Source organism: Tachypleus tridentatus, chromosome 7, assembly GCF_004210375.1.
Source record: "Tachypleus tridentatus isolate NWPU-2018 chromosome 7, ASM421037v1, whole genome shotgun sequence".
Classification (NCBI taxonomy): Eukaryota; Metazoa; Arthropoda; class Merostomata; order Xiphosura; family Limulidae; genus Tachypleus; species Tachypleus tridentatus.
Window position 1 is genome coordinate 94732248 of NC_134831.1, and position 23037 is coordinate 94755284.

Here is a 23037-nt window from a genome sequence, read left to right on the forward strand (position 1 = left end):
AACAAGGCGAACTTCAGTGTTTCGGAACCAACTGGTTATGCTAAAATTGGATAGAAAGTAGGTAAACGAAATATTGTAAAGATGTCTATATTATTAACAACTGATTAAAAATGTAATATGTATTCATATCACACATGTAATGTGCAGTAACTTGATAAAATTATGTCAGGTTAAAGAATAAGGGGAAAATAGAGGTTTATTACATCTGATTTTTTAAATCAACTTTAGAATAATGTTGCTAGTGCATAGTATACTCCTGGGGAAGTTTAATATATCAAACATAGTGTAAAAAAAAAATTTCCCTCCTGAATCTCTAAATTTGCGCTTGTTTTGTGAAAATTATGAATAAGTTTAATGTTTAAGATATTTAGTTTCAAAGTTAGAAGCGATGGAATATATGTAATTATTATGTATATGAATTATTTTTATTATGAAGAATCTGAAGACTCAACAAGTTATTTGTCATCTTTCATCGAATTACCAACGTCTTACAACAATTGTGAGCTAAATATGTGGTCAAAAAGTATTTGGTTCCAAAGTTATAGGCGCTGGGACGTAGATTATTATTAATAAAAAAATTATTATTATTATTGAGAATAAGAAGACTGTGGCACTTATTAATCCAATCTGATGTAATTAACTATGCTTTATGAAGCTTGCTCGTAAATTTTGGTAGTGAAAACTTATTTAGTTTCAAAAGTTACAAGCATTGAAAGATAATCTATTGTTCATTTATTGCATATTTTGCTAGTTTGAGTTTAATAGAAAATTTAGACGCCATGTGTAACATAATTACATATGTGGTATGAAAATTGTGTACGAATGTGATGTTCGAAAAGTATTTACGCCCAGAATTAAAACAGGATGTGAAAATGTATTATATAGAATCATAAACGAATAGAAACATTTTCAGCATTTATCTTTTGATGCAAATATCAGAGAATAGAAGATAGAAGACAACTTCAGCGACGTACTCTCGTGTGATAAACGTTTTCAATGTCATTTCAAAATGTTGCTTTGTTATGCAAAAAAGTTATACAGATAGTGTAATATTTAATTTTGTTCAAGTTTTGGAACCTCTAGTTTTATCGCGAAAAGTGAAAAACAGTCATTTCTGGTATGTAATTTGTATGTATATTAAGAATTTGTCTGATTTAACGTTTTCTCGAAAAAAATGAAACTAATTGTCTTTGCAATGGGCTATTGGACGAAGATATCTAACAAAATAGATATAGCATGCGTTAGACTAATACTGACGGAAGAGTTACATTTTAAGTAAACTTAACACTAGAAATATGTATGTGTTTTTTTTATAGCAAAGCCACTTTGGGCTATCTCATATCGCCACCAAGGGGAATCGAACACCTGATTTGGGCATTATATATAAATCAAAGAACTAATCACAGTCCCACTGTAGAACTAAAAGATAAATATAAGTTAACTAAAATTAGTAAAACTAATAGTACTATTAATAGTTTAAAACTGTTTTGTTAGGCACTACTTATTACCAAAACAAACAAAAAATTCAGTGTGGTTATGTACAGTTGAAAGTATTAGTCATTATTGTTACATTTTCGAGGGATCAGCATGGTCTGGTGGTTACAATGCTTGACCTGTAATCAGTAGATTGTGGTTTCAAATTCTGTTTACCAAACGTATTTTCCTATACAGCTGTGAAGGTATAATAAATAACAATCTATTTCACTATTTATAAGTCTGGATATGGCTTGACCGAGTAACAAAACCAGATTCACCATACATAATAAAAAAACCTTTCATGTTTACCAACATTTCAGTTCATAAACCAGAAGATATTTATATGAAACACTTTAAACATAGAATAAGACACCAATAAATGTAAAATACAGGAAGCTAAACCAACACCCCAGGGTGCCAAGATGCCTTTACTAGTCTGTCAAGCAAGCTTTGATCATGTGACCTCTGTTCCATACCATATATATATTCTGTATCTCTATAAACTACTTGTACCACATAATAATAACATAACCTTGTTGAAACATTGTACATTATTGTTATCTTCATTAGCCAGTCAAGCAATCTCCAAACCTTTATTTTCTACAAAGTGGGTTTGTGATCACTGTTAAATTAGTGTTGGTGATTTAGGAAGCATGTTGTTACTACCAGATAACTCTGTCAGAGAGTTAACGTAAATATTATTACAAATGTAGTGTAGTTAACATGTTCTTTTTTACTTCCATTCATAAGTCCGTTGCATAATTTTGTATAGCATACTGCCAGCTCGATCTGCCGTGTTGTACCTTATGGGAAACTGTGTTATAGCATTATTCTTGTTAGTGGCAACTATAAACTAGAATGATAAATGAACATGATTATCTGGCTGTGAGTTGTACCTTTTTTCCCCAAACAAAAGTGTTCTGCTGCATACTGAGACATCTTGTAAGGTGTAGGCAGCTCTAAATGTAATGTTATAGGTCAGGTAAATTATCTAAATTAATAAAACCAGGTTCAAAATTGGAATTTCCATCAAGTTAACACTCAAGATAGACATTCTCTTATGCAACTGTTACATTTCTATGAATGTTAGAATGTATTTGTACTTTATAATGTGTAAATATTTAACAAGTATCTGATTACAGTTGAATTAGTGTTGTTTGACAAAAACTCAGTCCAATGACTGAGGTTGGGCAGTTTCATGAGAGAGGCCAAGAAGACTGGAAGGTGTCGTGTAGTGATGAAGAAAAATATTTTGGAACCAAAGAAGAAAGCGTTTCTAGCCAAAACTGGGAACCGAAAGCAGAAGACATTGTACGTTTATACAACATTTTAGATAAACGAGGCATTATTGAACTGGAATGGCATTGCCCAGGCCGTCGCTCACCGAGCGTCCATTCAAATGAATCGGAAAGCATTGATAGAAGAATGCCAGAAATTGAAGACAGTAAACAGTTAGTACAGTTTGTTATTGTTTTGATGCATAAATTATGTGTTTCAGAAAAATTGTTTTTATCAGTTACAGATCTAATGAAATTTATTTAAAATCTATCATTAAAGTATGTTCTAAGTTAAATGTTTTCTTGTTTTTTAAATTTGATTATATTATGGACTTTACAAAGGGCTTTAAATTTATAAAATCTCAGTCTCTACTAAATATTTATAAAATACAAAAAGTGCATACAGTATAACTTTGAACTGTATATCTGTGTTGGTTAGAAAATGTGTGTTATTTTTAGTAGTCAAATGAATACTAGTCTAGCTGTTGTTCACCAATAACTCAGTCTGTCACTAATAAAGTTTAAATAACACCCAACAGGATACACAGTTTTCCTCACATCTTCTTTACTTTTATTTTTTTAATGAAAGTTACTTTAATTTTAACCTTTTAAACTTAGCTTTCTAATATGTAATTAATTCATCTTTGTCATTTTAAGTTTCTGAATTATCTTTTAGAAATTCAAAATGTACTGTTGTTATTAAACGTGAAACAATGTCATGTTATCTGTTGTAAAACTAAGATGCACTTAAATTTTATTGGATTGAACATCATTTATTTATTTGAGAAAACAATTTTTTTAGTTATATATTACTGAAGTATTGACCATTTGTTTATTGTATCTGTAGTAAATTCATACTTACTAAAACAACAAATATTAAATTAAGACATTATTTAAGAAAATATGCATATTACGACAAGTGAGAAAGAACTTGTATCGGTGAGAAAGTTTCCATTTAGTCTAGTAATGCCATCAGCTCATATTTTAAACTTAAGAAATGCTATATTTAGAATAACTCTTGATAATTTTTAACTCAATGTTACCAGTTTTGTTTGTTCCAAAACATAGCTGGTGTTGTATTTTAACGTGTAATAATTTCAAAAACTGAATAACACATACCTTCACCTCTTTTTTATTTCACTTATGACTGAAGTATGATCTTGAAATACCACATCAAACATTTATAACTGTATGAAAACAAAGTTGAATTATCAGAGGAGGCACTTGGTTAAAATTCTGAAGATGGGACATGTGATAACAGATACTATTCTCAACACGTAATCTTATAAACTAGAACTGGTACTGGTGCCGTCTAAAAATCCTGATAAATTTCCAACTCTTGAACTGCTCTTTTACTAACAGATAGTGAAATAGACCATAATTTTATAATGACTCCACATCTGGAAGGGTGAGCATGTTCACTGCAGATCGCAAGTCAAGTGCCCATCCACCAGGTCATCTAGACTTGTACATAATGGCATGGTATAATGCATACAGTTATTAAATAAACATTTGATAAGCTGGACTATATTTAGGTTTCTTTAAAAGAGTGTTCTTATTTTAGCTGGCAAATGCTCTTGTTGAAACAAAGAACCTTTTGTCATGTTGCCATTTCTTGTGTTATTATTTCTTTCAATGTAGGCTTGAGCCTAATGAATTTGATTTTGATGACGATGGAAATGAAGTAACAACACCTAAAGTGACACCAAGGCACCGTTCTACCCCAGGTAAAAACAAATATATTTTAATAATCACATGATATTATATGTTTCTGCTGATGATGAGTAAAACGATCTGAATATAGCATCACAGAAAAAGAAACACCAGAGTCAAAAAGACAAGCCAGTGTTTTGAAATGACCCATCATCCACAAAAAAACTCAACTTTTTACTCTCCATAAGTCCTACTAATTAGAGCTTTGGAAACAAATTTGCACAGTTTTTCGTAGTGAACTAATTAATAAATTAACCACTCATGTAAAACAAAACCCATTTTTAATGAAGTAAAGGCCTGTTTCTATACTAGTTAGATTTACAAAGTTGCAAATTATTTTCTTCCAGAAGTTTGTTTGTTTGTTTTTTAATTTCTCACAAACCTACACGAGGGCTATCTGTGCTAGCCATCCCTAATTTAACAGTGTAAGACTAGAGGGAAGGCAGCTAGTCATCACCACCCACCGCCAACTCTTGGGCTACTCTTTTACCAATGAACAGTGGGATTGAACATCACATTATAATGCCCCCATGGCTGAAAGGGCGAGCATGTTTGGCGCAACAGGGATGCGAACCCGTGACCCTCAGGTTACAAGTCGCACGCCTTAACACGCTTGGCCATGCTGGGCCCACTTCCAGAAGTAAAATAGCTTATAGGAAGCAAGTTTGGCTTTATGATATGGGACTTTCCCCACTCATGAGTTAGCTATTCTTGTTCATTTCTGTCCTCTATATTGCATGACACAAACCTTCCACACCTTATTGGAATCTGAACTACTACTACTTGTTTGGCAGTGCTTTCACTCAGACATCCTTATTTTTTTAACATGATTTATGTTTTAAATTGAATTCAATCTCAAAGTGGTCAAATTTAACATACTCAGTTTTTATTTTTTGAAAGCATTTGTGATCAGTAACGTATATTCTGGTCATATTTATTTTTGCTTTTTATGATTTTCTTGACTGCTGCAGTGTGAATTTCAAAGTTAATGTCGCCACTTCAGGTATCTCAGTTTCAACAGGTGCTTTACCACAGGCTTCAGGTGCTAGTGACCTATCAGAAGGTGTGTCTAAGTTTGTTCACAGGAAGATTGAAAAGTCTACGCATTTACAATGCTAGAATCAGGGGTTCGATTCCCCTCAGTGGACTCAGCAGGTAGTTTGATGTGGCTTTGTTATACCTTTCCTGAGGATTCTGTTTGACCTTCCATGTTTTTTTTCAGACTTTATTTCTGAAGTATGTGATGTTTTATCCCTTACTGTGAAGCTGAGTGTGCCTTGTTCACCATGGGCTCTCTGCTCTCACATATCATATGGCTGAATATTCATGTCTCAACCAACAGCTGTTGTGTTCTATTTTACCTGTTTGGGAGAGGGCCCTGAATCTCCTGTTCGACTCACCTTTGCCAAGTTTTCCTGTTTGATTCCTACCTTCATGAACTTTTTGCACTATCTTTTCACAATCTATCTCCTGCCTGAGGCTCTTCACAGAAATCCTGAGGGAATTTCTGGAAGTATTCTCTCCCTTCTTACTTCAACATTGGCTTGTTTGTCATCTTTGGCTTTGTAAGCATGGCTTATCTGTCATTGGGACTATTTGGGCCCTGATTCTGTCTTGTATGAAACCCATTTACCTGCTCCTTATCTCTGGGATTTGTGTATGGCTCTGCTTTTAAGGCATTTCATCTTTGATGTGGTCCTGGGAATCTTGAGTAACATCTGCCCAACATCAGTACACCCTTTCACATCTGGTAGCAAGTTTATTACAGTTGTAGCTAAGCATAACCTCAATTCCAGTTTCCTGTCCTTTTCCTTACCAAGATTTACCTATTACCCCTTCTCATAATGGAATGACTTATAATTTTTCTCAAAATATATGATCTGCTGCCAACAGTTCTAGCGACTGCATGGTCGGTTTAGTCCTAATGGGAGCTCAACTTGTGGCCTTCAATCATCAGTATCATCCTTGGGTTTTTCAGGATTTGTAAGAGGGACGAATTTCCATTTCTGAGCACACCTCTCTTGCCCTGGGTACCTGTTCCTGTCTCCTTGGGATTCCATAACTTGCCAGCATCTATCAGAGGAGGTACAGGATCTCTTCTCCCAACTAGCTATTGAACTTATTCCACATTATTCACTGGGGTTTTATTCTCATCTGTTTTGGTTCCCAAAAAAGACGAGAGACTGGAAGCCCATTATCAATGTGTCCAACCTCGATTGTTTTGTTCATTTCTTAAGGTTTACCATGGAGTCCTGCCTCTCTCTTTAATATGCATTTTTCTGGGTTTGTGGATGACCAAGATAGATATCTCCAGTGCTTACCTGCATATTATAATCTTTGTGTGATTTCATCCTTATATTCAGTTCACCCATCAAGGAATGGCATACTAATTTTGTGACTTGACCTTCAGATTAGCTCCAGCTCCTTATATTTCTTGACAAGTGCTTTTCATCTTCTTGCCTTGTGTCTGTATATACATTTTTACATGGACAACTGGTTACTTCTGGCTCATTCCAAACAGCAGTCAACCAATAGTACTTGTAAGCTCCTTCTTGAAGCTGCTTGGGTAGGCAGGTTGATCACATTTGAGAAGTCCATCCTACATCCAATCTGATACTTTGTGCATTTAGGTGTGTTTTTCAACAATCACCTCAGTTGGCCCCAACCTTTTTGCTTTTGGGAACATGATTTTCTATGACACTGTTAATCCCCCTAGGCTGTACAAACATGCTGTCTCTTCAGTGGACTCTGCATGATCAATATACCTTGCATGGAATCCTTTGGGTGCTTCCATTACCATTCCTCCTTTCCTGTAGATGATCTGTTTTGGTGGTTGGACAAGACACACATACATCGGTGGGTGTACCACTTCCTCCTTCTCATTTAGTTATACATCTCTTTATGGATGCATCCTTTCCAGGGTTGGGGTGTGTGGGTAGATCATCAGGAGGTTTTGGGTCATTGGTCTGTTGATGAACACTCTTTACATATCAATGTCTTAGAGCTCCTTTCCATTCATCATGCTTCAGATTACTTTCTTCCCATTGCTAGAGATTGTCTGGTGATGATTCATTCCAACAAATTGATGATGATAACTTACATCAATCACCAAGGATGCACCCTGTTGAGATCCCTCTGTTTTCATGCATTGGATCTTCTATATTGGGTCTATGGGCAACACATTCATTTAATCGTGTGTCACATCCTGAGTGCTTTCAGCCTTGTGACAGGTCATCTTTCCTGCCCTGGCAAGATTTACCCTAAAGAACGGTCCCTTCTTCCTCTCATTTTCAGGTGGCTTTGCAATCTGTGAGGTTTTCGACACACCAGTCCATTTGTCACCATACTCAATCATCAGTTACCCCTCTTTTGACTATTGTTGTTTTCAGCCAGGATTGGTTATGCATATGCCCATATGATTAATCCAGCCAGAAGGAAGCAATGAGAAAGACCTGACATGAAGAGGCTTTGATAAGGGAAACTACCTGATGAAGTAATTGGATCTTCATCCTAAAGAGGAGACAAAGGTCAAGCATGAAGATGGACACAAAGTGCAGGGTGCTAAACCAATAACTGGAATCAACAAAGGAGGTCACATAGTAAGTGGAGTGGTACAGGAAGGAATAATTATAGTTGGAGATTGGTTTCTCCCATTGTATAGCTTTTCATTTGGCTCAGTGCTTCCTCTATGGAATTGTATCAGAAAAGAATGGAAGGTCTTTTGCACATGGGTCCAGGGATTTCCTGCTGTTTGTCCTACTGTTGATGGTGTCTCAGTTTTTTGTGTGTCTCTTCGACCAGGGGTTTTCAGTCTCAAGTTATCTGGCTGCTTCATCCCATACCTTTCATCTTTCACATTATTGCAAGGTTTTTCCTCTCACCTGTACTTACCATGTTAATCCATTCCTTCTGGATTCGTCAACCACCTTGGTGACCTGCTCTTCTGGATTGGGATATTAATGTTGTCCTCTATTCCCTTTCTTTACCTCTGTTTGAATCTCTATCCTTCTCTTCTTTGTTTCACTTGTCCTACAAGACATATTTCCTCCTCCTTTTGACTTGTGGGCATCTGCAGTCCAACTTGTTCTCCATTGATGTTTTAAGCACACTTTACTACCATACCTACCTTCTCCTTTATCCAGATTGTTCCTTCCTTCCTACATCATCAGTAGCCTGTGAGGGTAACTTATCTTTTTTTTCTATCTCTTTTCCCTCTATTTCTCATCTCTATCTCCATCCCAATAGAATTCTATGTCCTGTGCATGCCATTCATCATTATATTACCTGCACAGCTTCCTTCTGTGGTCCCGTCTCTTTATCCCATGGCAACCCTCTTTGTTGAGAGATCTCTTCCCTTTGTCCTGCACCAATTGTGTTCATTGTTTGATCAAGTTGGCTTATTTCTCCTTGTTCCTTTCCCACCATACTTTGTTTTTTGTTACCCCTCATCAGTACCAACAACACATTTTTCTTCATTTCTTGTCTTCATCAGCCTCTGGAAGAAATCCTACATTCAGGCATGTTGACCAACCATAACAGGTTTGTCTACCATTATTTACATCATGTTGTTGTTCAGGCTTTTGCCTTATGTCAGGTTTCTATCAGGAACCCATTCTTCATACCTGCAACACTAATGGTATTGGTGCCTGACCAGGTATTCTTCAACATTGAATCTGCACTTTATGCCATATTGACTGGCACTTTTCTTTCCATGGCTTCAGCACATTGGTAAAGATGCATAAAAGGAGTCACATGTGTAATGTGAATGTACCTGTTGGTGGAGTAGTGATGTGTGATGATTTACATGAGAGATGCACTGGAATCTTTGGAAGGCTTGTGGCATTCGTGATAAAAACATTCACATATACATGGTAGGAATGAACTACAATTATCCAATCCTGCCATCAGAGAGAATTAACTATCAAAAGTACATTTTCAGTATAAAAAAATGATAACTTGTATTGTTTTTTTTTCACCTTTATTTTTGCATACAATTTGATAGCGTTAATATTACACTTGTGATGAAGTAGGAATTTCTATTTCCTCACTATCTTTTCCATTTTGTTCATCTTCTGAATCTCTCACACTGTTACCATCTTGCAATTCTTTTATAGATTTTAAATCAGTATCTGTTAAAACATTCTTGTCAACGTTCACAAAACTTTACACATTCACAGAATCATCTGCATCAATCTTCTCAATCAGAGTTTGGATTTCACTAGAATCGTCATAACAAACAACTTCTCCACAGTTTTGAAAAACTTTATAACACATTTATCTTTTACACATTTGATTGAATGGTTTAAAAATGCAATTGCATCTAACACGTCAATTTTTGTGGTCATTTCAGATGCTTTCTTATAGTCGTCCATGTTTGCAATAACTTGCTGAAGCATCAGTTTTCTGTATTTCAATTTTATACACTGTGTAATTCCATTATCTAGTGATTGTAGAACTGATGTTGTACATGGATATAGAAAGACTAAATGAACATTTGAAAGTTGAACTTTTGGGTGACAAGTTGTATTATCTAGGAAAAGTAGAATATTCATATTTTCTTGTTCCATTCTTTTGTTTAATTTGTTCAAACATTCCTTGAATACAGCACTTGTTATCCACACTTTATTATTCACTTTCCATACCACAGGAAGTTGATTCTTCCTTACATTTTTGAAATAGCGTGGATTTTCACTTTTACCCACGGTTTCTCTAGTTTTCCATCAGCAAATTTGACCAAAAGTACAGTCAACTGTTCTTTCAACTAGCAACCTCTGGAATAATGACAGCAGAAAAAGAATCAAATATATACCAATGCTTACTGTAACAAAATTCTAATCCTACTTCTGTGGACAGATGAGGTCAGTGAAAGATAGTTTTCCATCCACGTTATGCAGATTCTGCGTTATAGAGGGCCTTTTATAAGAGAAATCTTAAAATAATGCTGCAAAATTTTGATATTTCCAGCCTGTACAGGTTTCCACTCTATGCAGTTTCTAGCTGAGACAGGTTTTACTGTACAACTATAGTAAAGATATTTTGAGAGTTTTGAAATTATAGACATTAATTAAATAATAAACAAATTATTATTTAAACTTTATAGCTATTACATAGCTATAAGAAATGTACAAGTAAAATATAGTTTATAAATATTGAAGCTCTAAAGGTTACATATATATCTTTATGTAATCTTGTACGTCTAATTGTCACTGCTTTCAAATTTCTCCGGACAAAAACAAAATAATACAATTTATAACAGTGTAGAACAACTACAAAAGGTTTGAATATTTAATTAAACATAAAGAATCCAAACCCATCTACAGCTTATTATTTCGGTGATATCATGCCAACAATACCAAGATCAAGAAATAGAAGTACAAATATTAAGTTATAGATCAGAAAAACTTTTACCATCCTATAATCTAAATCCCAACCACCATCTTGGAATTATACTATTATTTTTTTGTAGGCTTTGGTAAGAAGCAAATATAACCTCTACCCATAAATCCACAGTTAAATAAGCATAACCATAAAAATTATGTCTTTCACAAGAAGACTGGTGTTACAAATAATTTTTATTACTGCAGTGAACAGAAACAATGAGTGTAACATGTAACAAAACCACCATTCATAAAACAACACGTACCAATATACTTAACACTATTATTTTCAGTTTAACACTTGCGTACCCTAGAGTATTATACAAGCTTCCAGTGTGTATTTATATTTATATTTATATCTCATAAAATACTTATATTTGTAATATGTTAGTATAGATGTATAGTTAATATTATAATTATACCAAAGTGTTATGAAACAACTGTAATAATTTATATATTGTTAAATGAACACTATGGCAGAAAAATAGAATGTTACAAGCAGTTTTATAATTTAACGAATATTTTAACATCAAACAGTTCTTCAAACCCTGAGAAAGTCACAAAGGCAAAACATTAGTTAAAATACATTTTATATAAGTACTAGTGACCATGACTTTAGTTTAACCCAGTGAAAGAAAATTTGGGTGGGCTTGTGTACAAATTTCAGCATGTCTTCTTTGTAAGACACCATTTCAAAAGCTATCTGAAACCATTCTATGAATCATTAATTGCATGTAAGTTTCACATTTTTGAGAACAAATCATATTCAAGTTAATAGACTTATAGTTTCACAGCCCCTGGAAAATGAGAAACACAGTTCTTTATTCATGCAACATGTGCATCTGAATATACATGTATTTTTTTGCTTCACAATTTCACACTACTTGTTATATTTAATATTTAGTTCTAATAAAAGTCACTAGGTTTACAATTTCACACAACTTGTTATATTTAATATTTAGTTCTAATAAAAGTCACTAGGTTTACAATTACATACTACTTGTTATATTTAATTTTTAATTATAATAAAAGTCACCAAGTTTATCAGTAGCTTTACTTGATATCTGTGGATACCTACTTGTAGCTGAATATATCAAAACGTCATTAACACAGTGGCTTCTTGTATATCAGACATGATAATTCTCACCCAGGTCATCAAAGAGACTGCAGTGGTCTTGCCTAAAATTCCCTGAACCCTGACACAGTGTAATCGGGGTGAATCTATTTCCACCTGCTGGTAATATTGGCAGCAGGTAATCAAAGAGACTGGCTCCATCTTGCATACATTTGATAAGACAGTATGGTCAAGTTCAACCAAAAGTTACTGTTACAGAGTACGTAAGTATTCAATCCATCAAGATTTGCAGTGGGGGCCTATTTTGTTAACTGCAATAGGATTCAAATGGTTTGGGGTTCTCAGAATTGGCAAAAATTCACACAAAACACTCAAAATGTTTAATATAGTTGTGGTTCCTTATGTATTTTCTCAGGTAACTTGCTAGATAATTATAACCTAGTTTAAGCTGTATAATGACGAAAACAAATAGACAATAGACTGTAATCTAAGCCTAATTTAAGTTACATACTTCTTTAAACAAATAATGATAGAAAATTTTAACGTAGGTTTAAGCTGTATAATGATGAAAACAAGTAGACAATAGATCGTAATCTAAACCTAATTTATGTTACATACTTCTTAAGTAATAGTAGATAATTATAACCTAGTTTAAGCTGTATAATGATGAAAACAAGTAGACAGTAGATTGTGATCTAAGCCTAGTTTAAATTGCATAATGATTAAAAAAGCAGTAGAAAATAAGGGAATATAATTTGAAAAGTTTGGTTGTGTCACACAAAATGAAATAATTGTAATTTTTGTTTATATTTAAGATAGAAAAACTATATAATTCATATAAAGGGTCAGGCTATAGATTATGTTGTAAAGATTAAACTATTTAACACAAAAGATATGAGATTTGGATGAGTCATAGAAGTTTTATTGGATCCAAAACTGAAGCGGTAAACTGGAAAGCCCTGTATATTATTTATAAAAACAGAACTGTTCTTTTTCAAACATTCCTGATGTTTTACTGAATTATTTTTTCCTACATGTTTCTACAAATATATCTTTCATGATCAATAATATTTTGATATTTATTCTTGTATACTAGATATTTACCAAAACTCACACACATACAGAGGTTGCAGGTTAGTATGTACAGAAATTCTGCTTGTATGCAAGAATTGGTACATGTACATTTTTTTTGACAGTCAAGTCCTGGCTGGACGTAACGGCAGAATGTCACAGTTTGTATGCTGCACATAATGGTGTCCCTGTTGGTCAAAGTCTTTTACTTTCTCTGTTGGTTTTTCTTATGTATCTGATAATGGACATTCAGCTTGGCATGACCAACTGTAGTGTAACGATCTCCATTAGAGTGAGCAGACAGTCTGTAAACATGATTTGTCACCAATAATTGTAAGACACATGTACACAATATTTGGTTACCCTTGCATTTGTGGTTTTTACCCTTGTGCAAAGCAGCTTCCTGCAAAGTAACATTTGTAACCAAATACACTTGCCTAATTTTAACAAGTCTGTCGATTACCATGCATTGGATAAAGTCAAGTTATATTACATAATATCAGAGTTATGAGTTTAATTATCAAAGAAATAGGAGTTATAATCCAATATATGACCAACATTTGTTATGTTGTAATATTTTACACAATTATTAATTTTTTTGTAACACCACATCTGCATTTTGCCAAACTGGTGAAATGAACCACACAGAACGATGGCAAAAAGTATTTCATATGTAACAAAGACTATGTTGAGAAATGATGTTAGGTTACACAATCCTTAACACAATTACAGGCTATAATCTGATACAAGTGGCCCACAGGAAACAAAAACTAAATTTTGTTTTGATTGACCTTTTGAAGGAAAGCTGAATTTGTTGATGTTAAAAAGACCTTAATGGAGGTAAACTCCTATAATGGCTGATTGGATTTGTTACAAAGACAAGTGGTGTATCAAATCAGCTGCACACTTTTAAACCAATATCTCCCATCGTGTTTTGAAACATTAAGTTCTAAATTATATTTCAACTGCTACCATTATATTTCTTTGAGAACAAAGTTCTGAATTAATTATATTGAACTAACTCAGTATCTCAGGAGAGGTGTATCATCTATACATTAACTACCATAAAATCTTAATGACTAAGAATAAATAACTCTTAATCATGCAGTGTAAATGACAAGTCTCAATACTGATTCAAACTTGTAAATGAGTAGGTGTATTATGAATGTTATAATTTGATATTGGTTTCTTGATTATTTTATTTTTACTTTTGAAGATGTTAAGGTTGCCAAGATGATTTGGGAAGAATTTTCGAGGTTGATAAATCACTTGAAAATATCTATCTTTCAGGAAGTAGTGCCCAAAAAAGAGTAGCAAGACTTGAAAAAGTTATGTTGGACATTCGTCGTCACAGGAGGTTGGATGAACTAGAAGGGCAAACTCCTAAGAAGGGATCAAACAACAACTTAGAGAACATTGCTATAACCGCTCCAGCAGACTGACTAGTATTCTAGTGGGTTTCTCATCGTCATGTGTGACCGAACTTATGTCAACCAAGTCCAGCTAACTGGATCTCAACAGGAAAATCATTTTCATTAACAATGAAATTATTCAAAAAATTAAAAGTAAAGTTGCATGGAAACCTTTGCAGCATTGAAATGATTGAAGGAAGAAAATGTATGACTTTGAAATGTCACTGTGGATTTACAGTTTATGTAAAAACTGACTAGGTGACAAAAGTTCATTCAAGTCACCATTTAGCTTGCTTTCTGGCTTGTAAAAGGATTATCTGGTGAATAATTTAAAGTTGTTATTTTATTACATGGTTTTCTTTAAAAACACTTCCTTATCATAGAGTAACATTGTTTTTGAACCGAGTCATAAGATGTTAGCTTAAAAATGGTAAATTCTCTGTTTTGTAAATAATGCTCTTAGACAGCTGTAGAATTTTGTTATACTCTGTTTCAGGGATGCTGTCTCTTTTTTTTTTTTATACTTATGAGCCGGTTTCTTACTGAGTATGTAGGTTGGGGATTGAAGCTATATAACAGTGTGAAGTACTCTAAGAATATTGGTTTAATTTATATTTAAATTCCTACTGCCTACTCTAGATCTCCAGTTAATTCTATGGTTTTAAATAAATAGCTGACTTAACATTTGAAGAAAGTCCTCAGAACTGTCTGTTCATAGTTTTCATTTTCTATTTTGGTTTTGACAATTTGACCAAAATAAAATATCATTTTAAACAAAAGGGCCAGATATGATCTGTGGACTGGCAGGTGACCATCTGTATTCTAGATACTTCTGAAATGTTATTCCAGTAATTTAAGAACAGGTGATAGAAACTGTTAAGGTCACTTTGAACAACTACAAAGGTCTATTTTTATCATAATCTGAATGTATCCTTCAACATCCATATATATATATTATCAGTGTACATCATTAGCCTTTTACCTCCTGCTACTGCATATCCTCATGCAAGACTTTCCACCAATAGGAGCAACACCACTCCTATTGTAACTAACGCCCTCTTCACATCTACACTTATTATTAATCACTTCTCAATTGCCAGCAGTACTGTACAGATGTGTTGGTTTTGGTTCATGTATTTGCAGTACTGTAGAGATGTGTTGGTTTTGGTTCATGTATTTGTCAACATTTTCATTATACTATTCACTTATGGACTTTTTTATCAACTTCTTTCAATTTTAGTATTGTGAATTTTTTTTCTTCAAAATATTTCTGCCTTTTCCAGGAACCTCTTTGCTGGTGTTGGCAAGTGATGCTTGACCAGGTTTGTTTGTTTTTTTAATTTACACTGCCCATCCTGTGACCATGCTCAATGTCAATTACACTATAGTCCTTCCTTCTGAGGACCTGGTATACAATTCCAAATGCCACCAAATTTTAGTTGATTGACTCCATTGATGTGGTAGCTGTGCTTTTAGAAATAGTATCACAATCACTCATTACATGGTCTTCAGTAGTACAGTCATCTGGACTCTCTGCTTTCTTCAAGTGGAGTATGGGAGTCCTTACCAGTTCCCAACCTGGGGAAGTGGACCATGGAGGCTTGTCCTCCTGAGTGACTAATCATACCACTCAGTTGAGGGATGGGTGATGGCATTCTGCAGGTATTGCTGGCATATCGCACTCCCTTACAGAAACCTGACTTACAATTCCAGATTGCCTGGTTTTGGTTGTAAGCCATGCCTTATTCCTGTCTGTAGATCTATTTTTTTCCACTGTGGCATTCCTTCTTCCTACCATCATCTTGATGTACACTCTCATTGAGTCTGATTTTGGTTGTAGATGACATTGACCCCCTTCCTATCACAGATCTCATGTACAATTCTTGATATTGCCTGGTTTTGGTTGAAGCATTCTGCTATGTCATGAATACATATATATTTAGCAGTTTGTCTCAGACTGAGATATTCCTCTTCTCTTTCACCCTTTGAATGCATATTCCTGGTGGATCTAGTATTGACTGGAGATGGTCCAGCTAAGTAAGCTTTCAGATGTGCACTGGCTAGTATTTCTCCTCCTACCACAGAATGGATGACAAATGCCCACTGTTGCAATGTTTTGGGCTGTAGATGCACATAGGTTTTCAGTTCCTCTTCTACCACGTACTGGATGTTAGATCACAGTGAATCTGGCAGTGGTTGTAGTTGAATGCAACATGTTTTCCTGCCTGTATACAGCTGAATATTATCCTCCTATCATAGATTGGAAGTAACATACCCATTGTCATCAGGTTTTCAACCAGAAATGTCATCTTGCTGGGGATTTCCACTCTCCTACCATCTGTTGGATGTTGGTTCCTAGTGGGTCTGTTGGAAATGCATGCAAGCAGAGTTACATTTCAGTACAAAAGATCATCTTCCTTACCAATTTCCATTTCAAGGCAAAGAAGTAGGTGATCCTTTGTGTACCATGGAACTGATGTACAATTTAATATGCTACCAGGTGCTAGATGAGGTCGAACCACCACTTTGACCTGTTGAACTCTAGACACTTGACACCAAGGAGTTCCATTAGTAGGTAATATGTATTATGGAAATCTTTAATATCTTTTCACCTTAATGTTCATGACTTTGTCATAAAAAATTGAAGAGTGTACCTGGATAAGATTTGGTGTAGTTTTTTGGTATATGGTGTGAGTTTTTTTTTTGGTTCCGCTCCTTCCAGTCTTTCTTTGGCACATTCTAAAGGGATATCATTCTTTTATTGACACTTTGCTAGTTTATTGTCAGATTTTAGCTGTTTTGTGAGAGGAGGTAAAATATGTTGGAAGTTAACTGTTTCTTACATTGCAAGTGTATTTCCAATTGATACTTACCTTCTCTCACATTTGCTATCTAGCTTCCCCACTTCCAATGATATATGGTATAGTTATTCTGAATAGTTTCTAAGTAAATAATGAGTTTAGAGATGGAGAAAGCACTGGTTATGATAGGAGTGATATTTGTTGAATAAGGACTTTAGAAATGGAAAGGGCACTGGTTATGATAGGAGTGGTGTCCTGCTCCTACTTGTTTAGAAATGGAGAGGGCACTGGTTATGATAGGAGTGGTGTCCTGCTCCTACTTGTTAAATAATGACTTTAGAGATGGAGAGGGCACTGGTTATAATATGAGTGGTGTAATGCTGCTACTTGTGGAGAGCCACTATATTGTGATTTGTATGTTGATATGCAGAAGTTGTAGATTGAAGGCTATTGGTGTCTGTTAAAAATTTACTCCAATAGAGGCAATGCCAGCAGAGAGAGGATATATCTATCTGAATTTGATCTTCAGTATATGAAAATGCTAACTTTCATTGTATCACTTTCTAACACTGACCCATGTGTTCTGGACAACTACTGAAACCTCACCAAGTCCTTCCAAGTTACATAAACCATTACCAACAATTTCAACTCAATGTCTTGGTATCATTAACAGATAAATGGTCCTATTTCACATGTAGCTAAATTATACCAAAAAGTAATGAATAGTAAAGTTACCAGGAAACACTGATGACTATATTGTATTAACATATGTTAATGTTTTATAACTTTGTTTTTCTGTCACAAATACTGTATTACCCTACAAGAATCCAGTTTTGCTGTGAAATATTTATGAAGGCTGTTCTAATGTTGTTAATAATTACACAATTTAAACCAGCAGGAACCATTTAAAAAACAATAATAAGTTTTGAGGTTGGAAGGCCCCATTTTAAACTAACTATAATTCCTTAGTGAGTGCAAATATTGAAAATGTATTTACAAAATAATTCTTGAAAATAGATGAAAAAAACATTTCCATGATAAATATAAAAGTTTTAGGCCTTTAGTATCCTGTGTCTTCAATCATTGCACTTAATTTTATAAAAATAGGAATTGCATAGGCCAATCTCACCAGTATTTTAATCACACTTTTAAGATTAACCTGATTAGATCAAAAGCTTTACACATTTTGTAGATCAAACGTTTATTAAAACTTTTCGCCTTTAAAATGTAATAAAAAACCTGTAAATGATGATAAGGATTACAGTTTCTAAAACGTTGTGAGTGAAGACAAAGTTACCACTCGACAACCAGGTTGCATCTGCCATTTTCATTACTATCTGTTAAAGTTATATGTTGTTATTATTACACTGAATATTTTGTAAAAGAGTAAAAACATGTTCTAGCTGCACATTGTTTTATATATGTTTTGCACAAAAATCTTCGCATGTAGAAGGAATTAGTTTTCAGGCTATAATATCCTTACAAAATATTAATTTTACGTATATATATATATATATATATACACACACACATCATAGTTGAATTGAAAGAATGGAAAATGTAACTCATTGTTTTCAATGTATAGCATGATTTGATGGTATGAGAAACTAGGACTAAATATATTGTTACAAGTGTACAAAATTTGAATTGAGGGAATCAAAGTTATTGATAAACATACCATCACAAATGTACAACAGTTGAATTTGGGTGTGAAAAAATGGGTTCGTAAAACAGTATTGTTAATGTAGAATAGGGGTTAATCAAAAGATATGGGTAGTTACAGTTCACTACACTGAAACAGAAAGCTTATTTTTGCATGAAGTTGGTTGTAACAAACAGAATAAGTTCAAACATTTTCTATGATATTTTTCTTTCGGTGTTTAATTTTATTCTGACCTTTAAAGTATAAGGTATTTTTATTCTTTCCAAGGTTGAGAATTCTTCTGGCTTTTGTTGAATAAATCAAGGCTCCAAATTTAGTAATATGCATTCGTAACTCTAATAACTGATACAACAGATTCCAGTTTTTCTTTATATTTCTATGTGAAAACTTTTAAACGATTGTAGCTGAAACCACAGTTTATTTTATTTAAGACGTATATTAATCTAAATTTGTAAACAATCCTCTTCTCAGAGTTTGAAACACCGTAGTTATCAGAGCATGACACTTGGAGTAACTGATAATATAACAAGATATGATAATATATACAGTGGTACCTCGGTTCTCGAACTTAATTCATTCCAGAAGGCTGTTCGAAAACCGAATCAATTTTTTCCATAAGAAATACCGTAAATTAAATTAATCCGTCACAGACCTCAACAAATTATGAATTATGAAACATTTCAAGTTAAAATATTGCTTATTTATACCTGTATAATAATACTTACATGTCAACCACAAAAACTATAAACACAAGAAAAAAAAACAATAAATGAAAATTTAACTGCACTTTACCTGTGCTGAGGAGAGCTGATGGCGTAAGTGAAAGGTGGTGAGAAACGTGGAGAGTAGGAGGGTTATTATTGTTTGGAAGGGAAGTCATCTTCCATAAAACGTCAGGTAACTCTTCTTCTGGGGTTCTTTCTCTTTTGCACTGCTACAACCTGCTTGAGACTCACTGGACCTATTTCTCACTAAAAACTTGTCTAATAAAGTTTTGTTTCTGCCTGCATTTTAAAATGTTTCTGAAGTAAGACATGGCATTATCATTGAAAAGGTTTATGCTGCAGTTTGCTACAGCTTTGTTAGGGTGAAAATTTTCCACAAAACTTTGTAACTCTCCCCATTTTACACACATTTCCTTGATTAGTGAACTAGGAACATACTCCCTTCCCTCCTCCTCATCTGAAGACACTTCCTCAGCTGCCTTCTGTTGCTGCTCCTTCTGAATATCTTGGAGTTCTTCCGTGGTGAGCTCAGTGTTGTGGTCTTCCAACAACTCCTCCACATCATCACCACTCACATTTAAACCCATACACTTGCCTAGTGAGACAATATCCTCGACAACAGGCTCAGTCTCAAAGCCTTTAAAATCTCTACCTGCTACTGAGTCTAGCCACAATTTCTTCCAGGCTGAGTTCATGGTTGTCAAAGATACTTCCCTCCAGGTTTTGTCCATGATCCTCAAGTAATGGACGATATTAAAGTGATTTTTCCAGAACTCTGAGGGTTAACTGTGTCAGAGGTCATTTCAAAGCGCCTTTGAAACAGTGCTTTGGTGTAGAGTTTCTTAAAGTTCGATATGATCTGTTGGTCCATGGGCTGAATGAGAGGAGTCGTGTTAGGGGGCAAGAGCTTCACTGTAATGAAACTGTACTTTCCATCAACCCATCCTCCAAGCCTGGTGGGTGAGCAGGTGCATTGTTCATCACAAGAAGGGCCTTGAATGGCAACTGTTTTTCCGTGAGGTAATTCTTTACACTTGGGGCAAACACTTCATGGACCCACTCCATAAAAAATTGCCTGGATACCAATGCTTTACTATTAGCCCTCCACATGACATTTAGCTTACTTTTCAGGACATTATTTTTCTTAAAAACCCTCGGGTTCTCAGAATGCCACACAAGCATTTGCTTAAGTTTAAAGTTCCCACTTGCATTACTACATAACAATAGAGTTAGCTTGTCCTTCATTGGCTTGTGTCCTAGTAGTGACTTCTCCTCCTTGGTGATGTAGGTCCTCTTTGGCATTTTCTTCCAAAAGAGGCCTGTCTCATCACAATTGAACACTTGGGGAATAAAACCCTCAACTTCTGCATAGCCCTTAAATTCCCTAACAAATTTATCAGCAGCGTCTTTGTTAGAACTGGGAGCCTCCCCATGTCTCACTACACTATGTATGCCACTTCTCTCCCTGAATTTTTCAAACCACCCCCTACTGGTCTTAAAGGCATCACTTTTATCAGCACAGTTCCAGGGGTGTTTTTCAGGAGGTCGGCATGCAACTGCTTTGCTTTCTCAGAAATGCTATCACCAGCTAAGTGTATTTTCGTTTACCAAAATCAACAACAGTTTTTCTACCTCTTCCATTGTTAGTGATCTTTGTTTCGTAAGCACTGTCACTCCTTTTGCAACATCAGCTCCTTTGATGACCTCTTTATTTTTCAGTATGGTGCAGACTGTAGACTTCGCCATATCAAACTGTGTAGCAAGGCCAGACACGCGAACACCACTCTCATACTTCGCTATGAGATCTTTTTTTTCACCTCTATTGTGGCTCTAACAACTTTTCTTTTTGGTTTGCTGCTTTCATTATCCTTCTTTGACCCAAAGGTGGCTTATTTAATCAGAATATTTAGAAAAACAACAAAACAAAAAGAAAAACGAGAACGTTCACATCAGATTTTAGCGGGGGTGTGGACTGAGCGACAGGTGCGGGTAAAATGTTTTGGACAAGCTTGGCGTGGGCCGAAAATGGTCGTTCGGGTCATCATTCGGGTTATTTCGGGGGTTCGTGCCACGACAGCTTGGTTCGGGAACCGAGTTTATAATCAGTGATGTCGAGAAAACCCACTTGTAGGGAAATATATACGTAAAAACGGCTCGTTTGGGTTGAGAAAACATTTTACAATGAAGAGCGAACAACGAACGTTTCGACCTTCTTCGGTTATCGTCAGGTTCGCTCTTCATCGTGAAATATTTTCTCAACCAAACGAGCCGTTTTTACATATATATGAACCGAGTTTATGTTCGACAACCGAGACGTTGTTTTTGTCTCAAACAATATGTTCGAGAAGGAAGTCGTTCGAGAACCGAGGTATCACTGTGTTTTGTTGTTGTTGTTTTTTTGTCTAATATCAGTTTCCAGGGAGAGCTGTGTGCTATTTCAATAGTAAGTTGACATTCTATACCCCGTTGACGAGGCTTCTCGCCGATTCCAGACGGCTGGATTACAATAAAAAGCATTTATTCGAAACCAAGATCTCTTTACTTCAGTGATACCTGGTTGAAGCACTTTATATTCAGTGTGTGTGTGAAACAAGAAGCGATATGATACAGATTGTATTACTCTTTAAGTTCAAGGGTTATATAGTCGTTGATTAATATATAGAATGCCTTAGCTGTCGTATCACAACGTTTAGTTGTAATGTACGCGTGATATAATATCACAGTATTATTTACACGAATTTTAAAACCTTGGAAATACTATTCGAGAAAGTGCAATTTAAATGTTATATATATAAACACACTGTTGTTGTTTTAATGGAAAGCCGCATTGAAGCAACGGAAGATTGGTGTTGTATTTAAATTTAGTTCAAGCATATCGTCGAAAACACACATTGAAACTGAATCTGTGAAGAAATCATTATTTGTTTTACTTAAATTTAACAGACAAGTTTATCTTCATTGTACAATGCAACGATGAACACTTGTAGGTGTTTATCTCATGCGGATTGCATGGATTCAGAAGTACAACATGTAAGAATACAGAACGTTCACTTATTTCAGCCCATTTTCCAAAAAATACTTTTTGTTTTGGAATTTCGCACAAAGCTACTCGAGGGCTATCTGTGCTAGCCGTCCCTAATTTAGCAGTGTAAGACTAGAGGGAAGGCAGCTAGTCATCACCACCCACCGCCAACTCTTGGGCTACTCTTTTACCAACGAATAGTGGGATTGAACGTAACATTATACGCCCCCACGGCTGGGAGGGCGAGCATGTTTAGCGCGACGCGGGTGCGAACCCGCGACGCTCGGATTACGAGTCGCACGCCTTACGCGCTTGGCCATGCCAGGCTTTTCCAAAAAAGGATGTTAGACCTCATTTAATTTTGAGCCATTGTAATTATAGTTTGGTAATGATTGTAAATTGTATTAAACGAATAAACTTGTGAT

At 34.9% G+C, this 23037-nt stretch overlaps 1 protein-coding gene across 2 annotated transcripts; it reads left to right on the forward strand.

Annotated features, from left to right (window-relative positions):
* The first annotated feature begins 280 nt into the window (after positions 1–280).
* Positions 281–15095, forward strand: Pa1 (PTIP binding protein Pa1). Of its 2 annotated transcripts, none has more exons than XM_076513126.1 (4): positions 281–1117; positions 2619–2927; positions 4395–4480; positions 14280–15095. In XM_076513126.1, the coding sequence occupies exons 2-4, from the start codon at positions 2653–2655 to the stop codon at positions 14429–14431; spliced, it is 513 nt and encodes a 170-aa protein (XP_076369241.1). In that variant the 5' UTR covers positions 281–1117; positions 2619–2652; the 3' UTR covers positions 14432–15095. The 2 variants fall into 2 exon arrangements, with proteins under 2 accessions (XP_076369241.1, XP_076369240.1); XM_076513125.1 differs by having other exon boundaries at positions 880–1117; positions 2649–2927.
* The last annotated feature ends 7942 nt before the right edge of the window (positions 15096–23037 follow it).

Coding starts and splice junctions, on each gene's coding strand:
- Pa1 (XM_076513125.1), top strand. CDS start 1,023: ATGCAAAAAAGTTATACAGATAGTGTAATATTTAATTTTGTTCAAGTT. Junction 1,118..2,648: donor GTGAAAAACAGTCATTTCTG/GTATGTAATTTG, acceptor ACAAAAACTCAG/TCCAATGACTGAGGTTGGGC. Junction 4,481..14,279: donor AAGGCACCGTTCTACCCCAG/GTAAAAACAAAT, acceptor TCTATCTTTCAG/GAAGTAGTGCCCAAAAAAGA.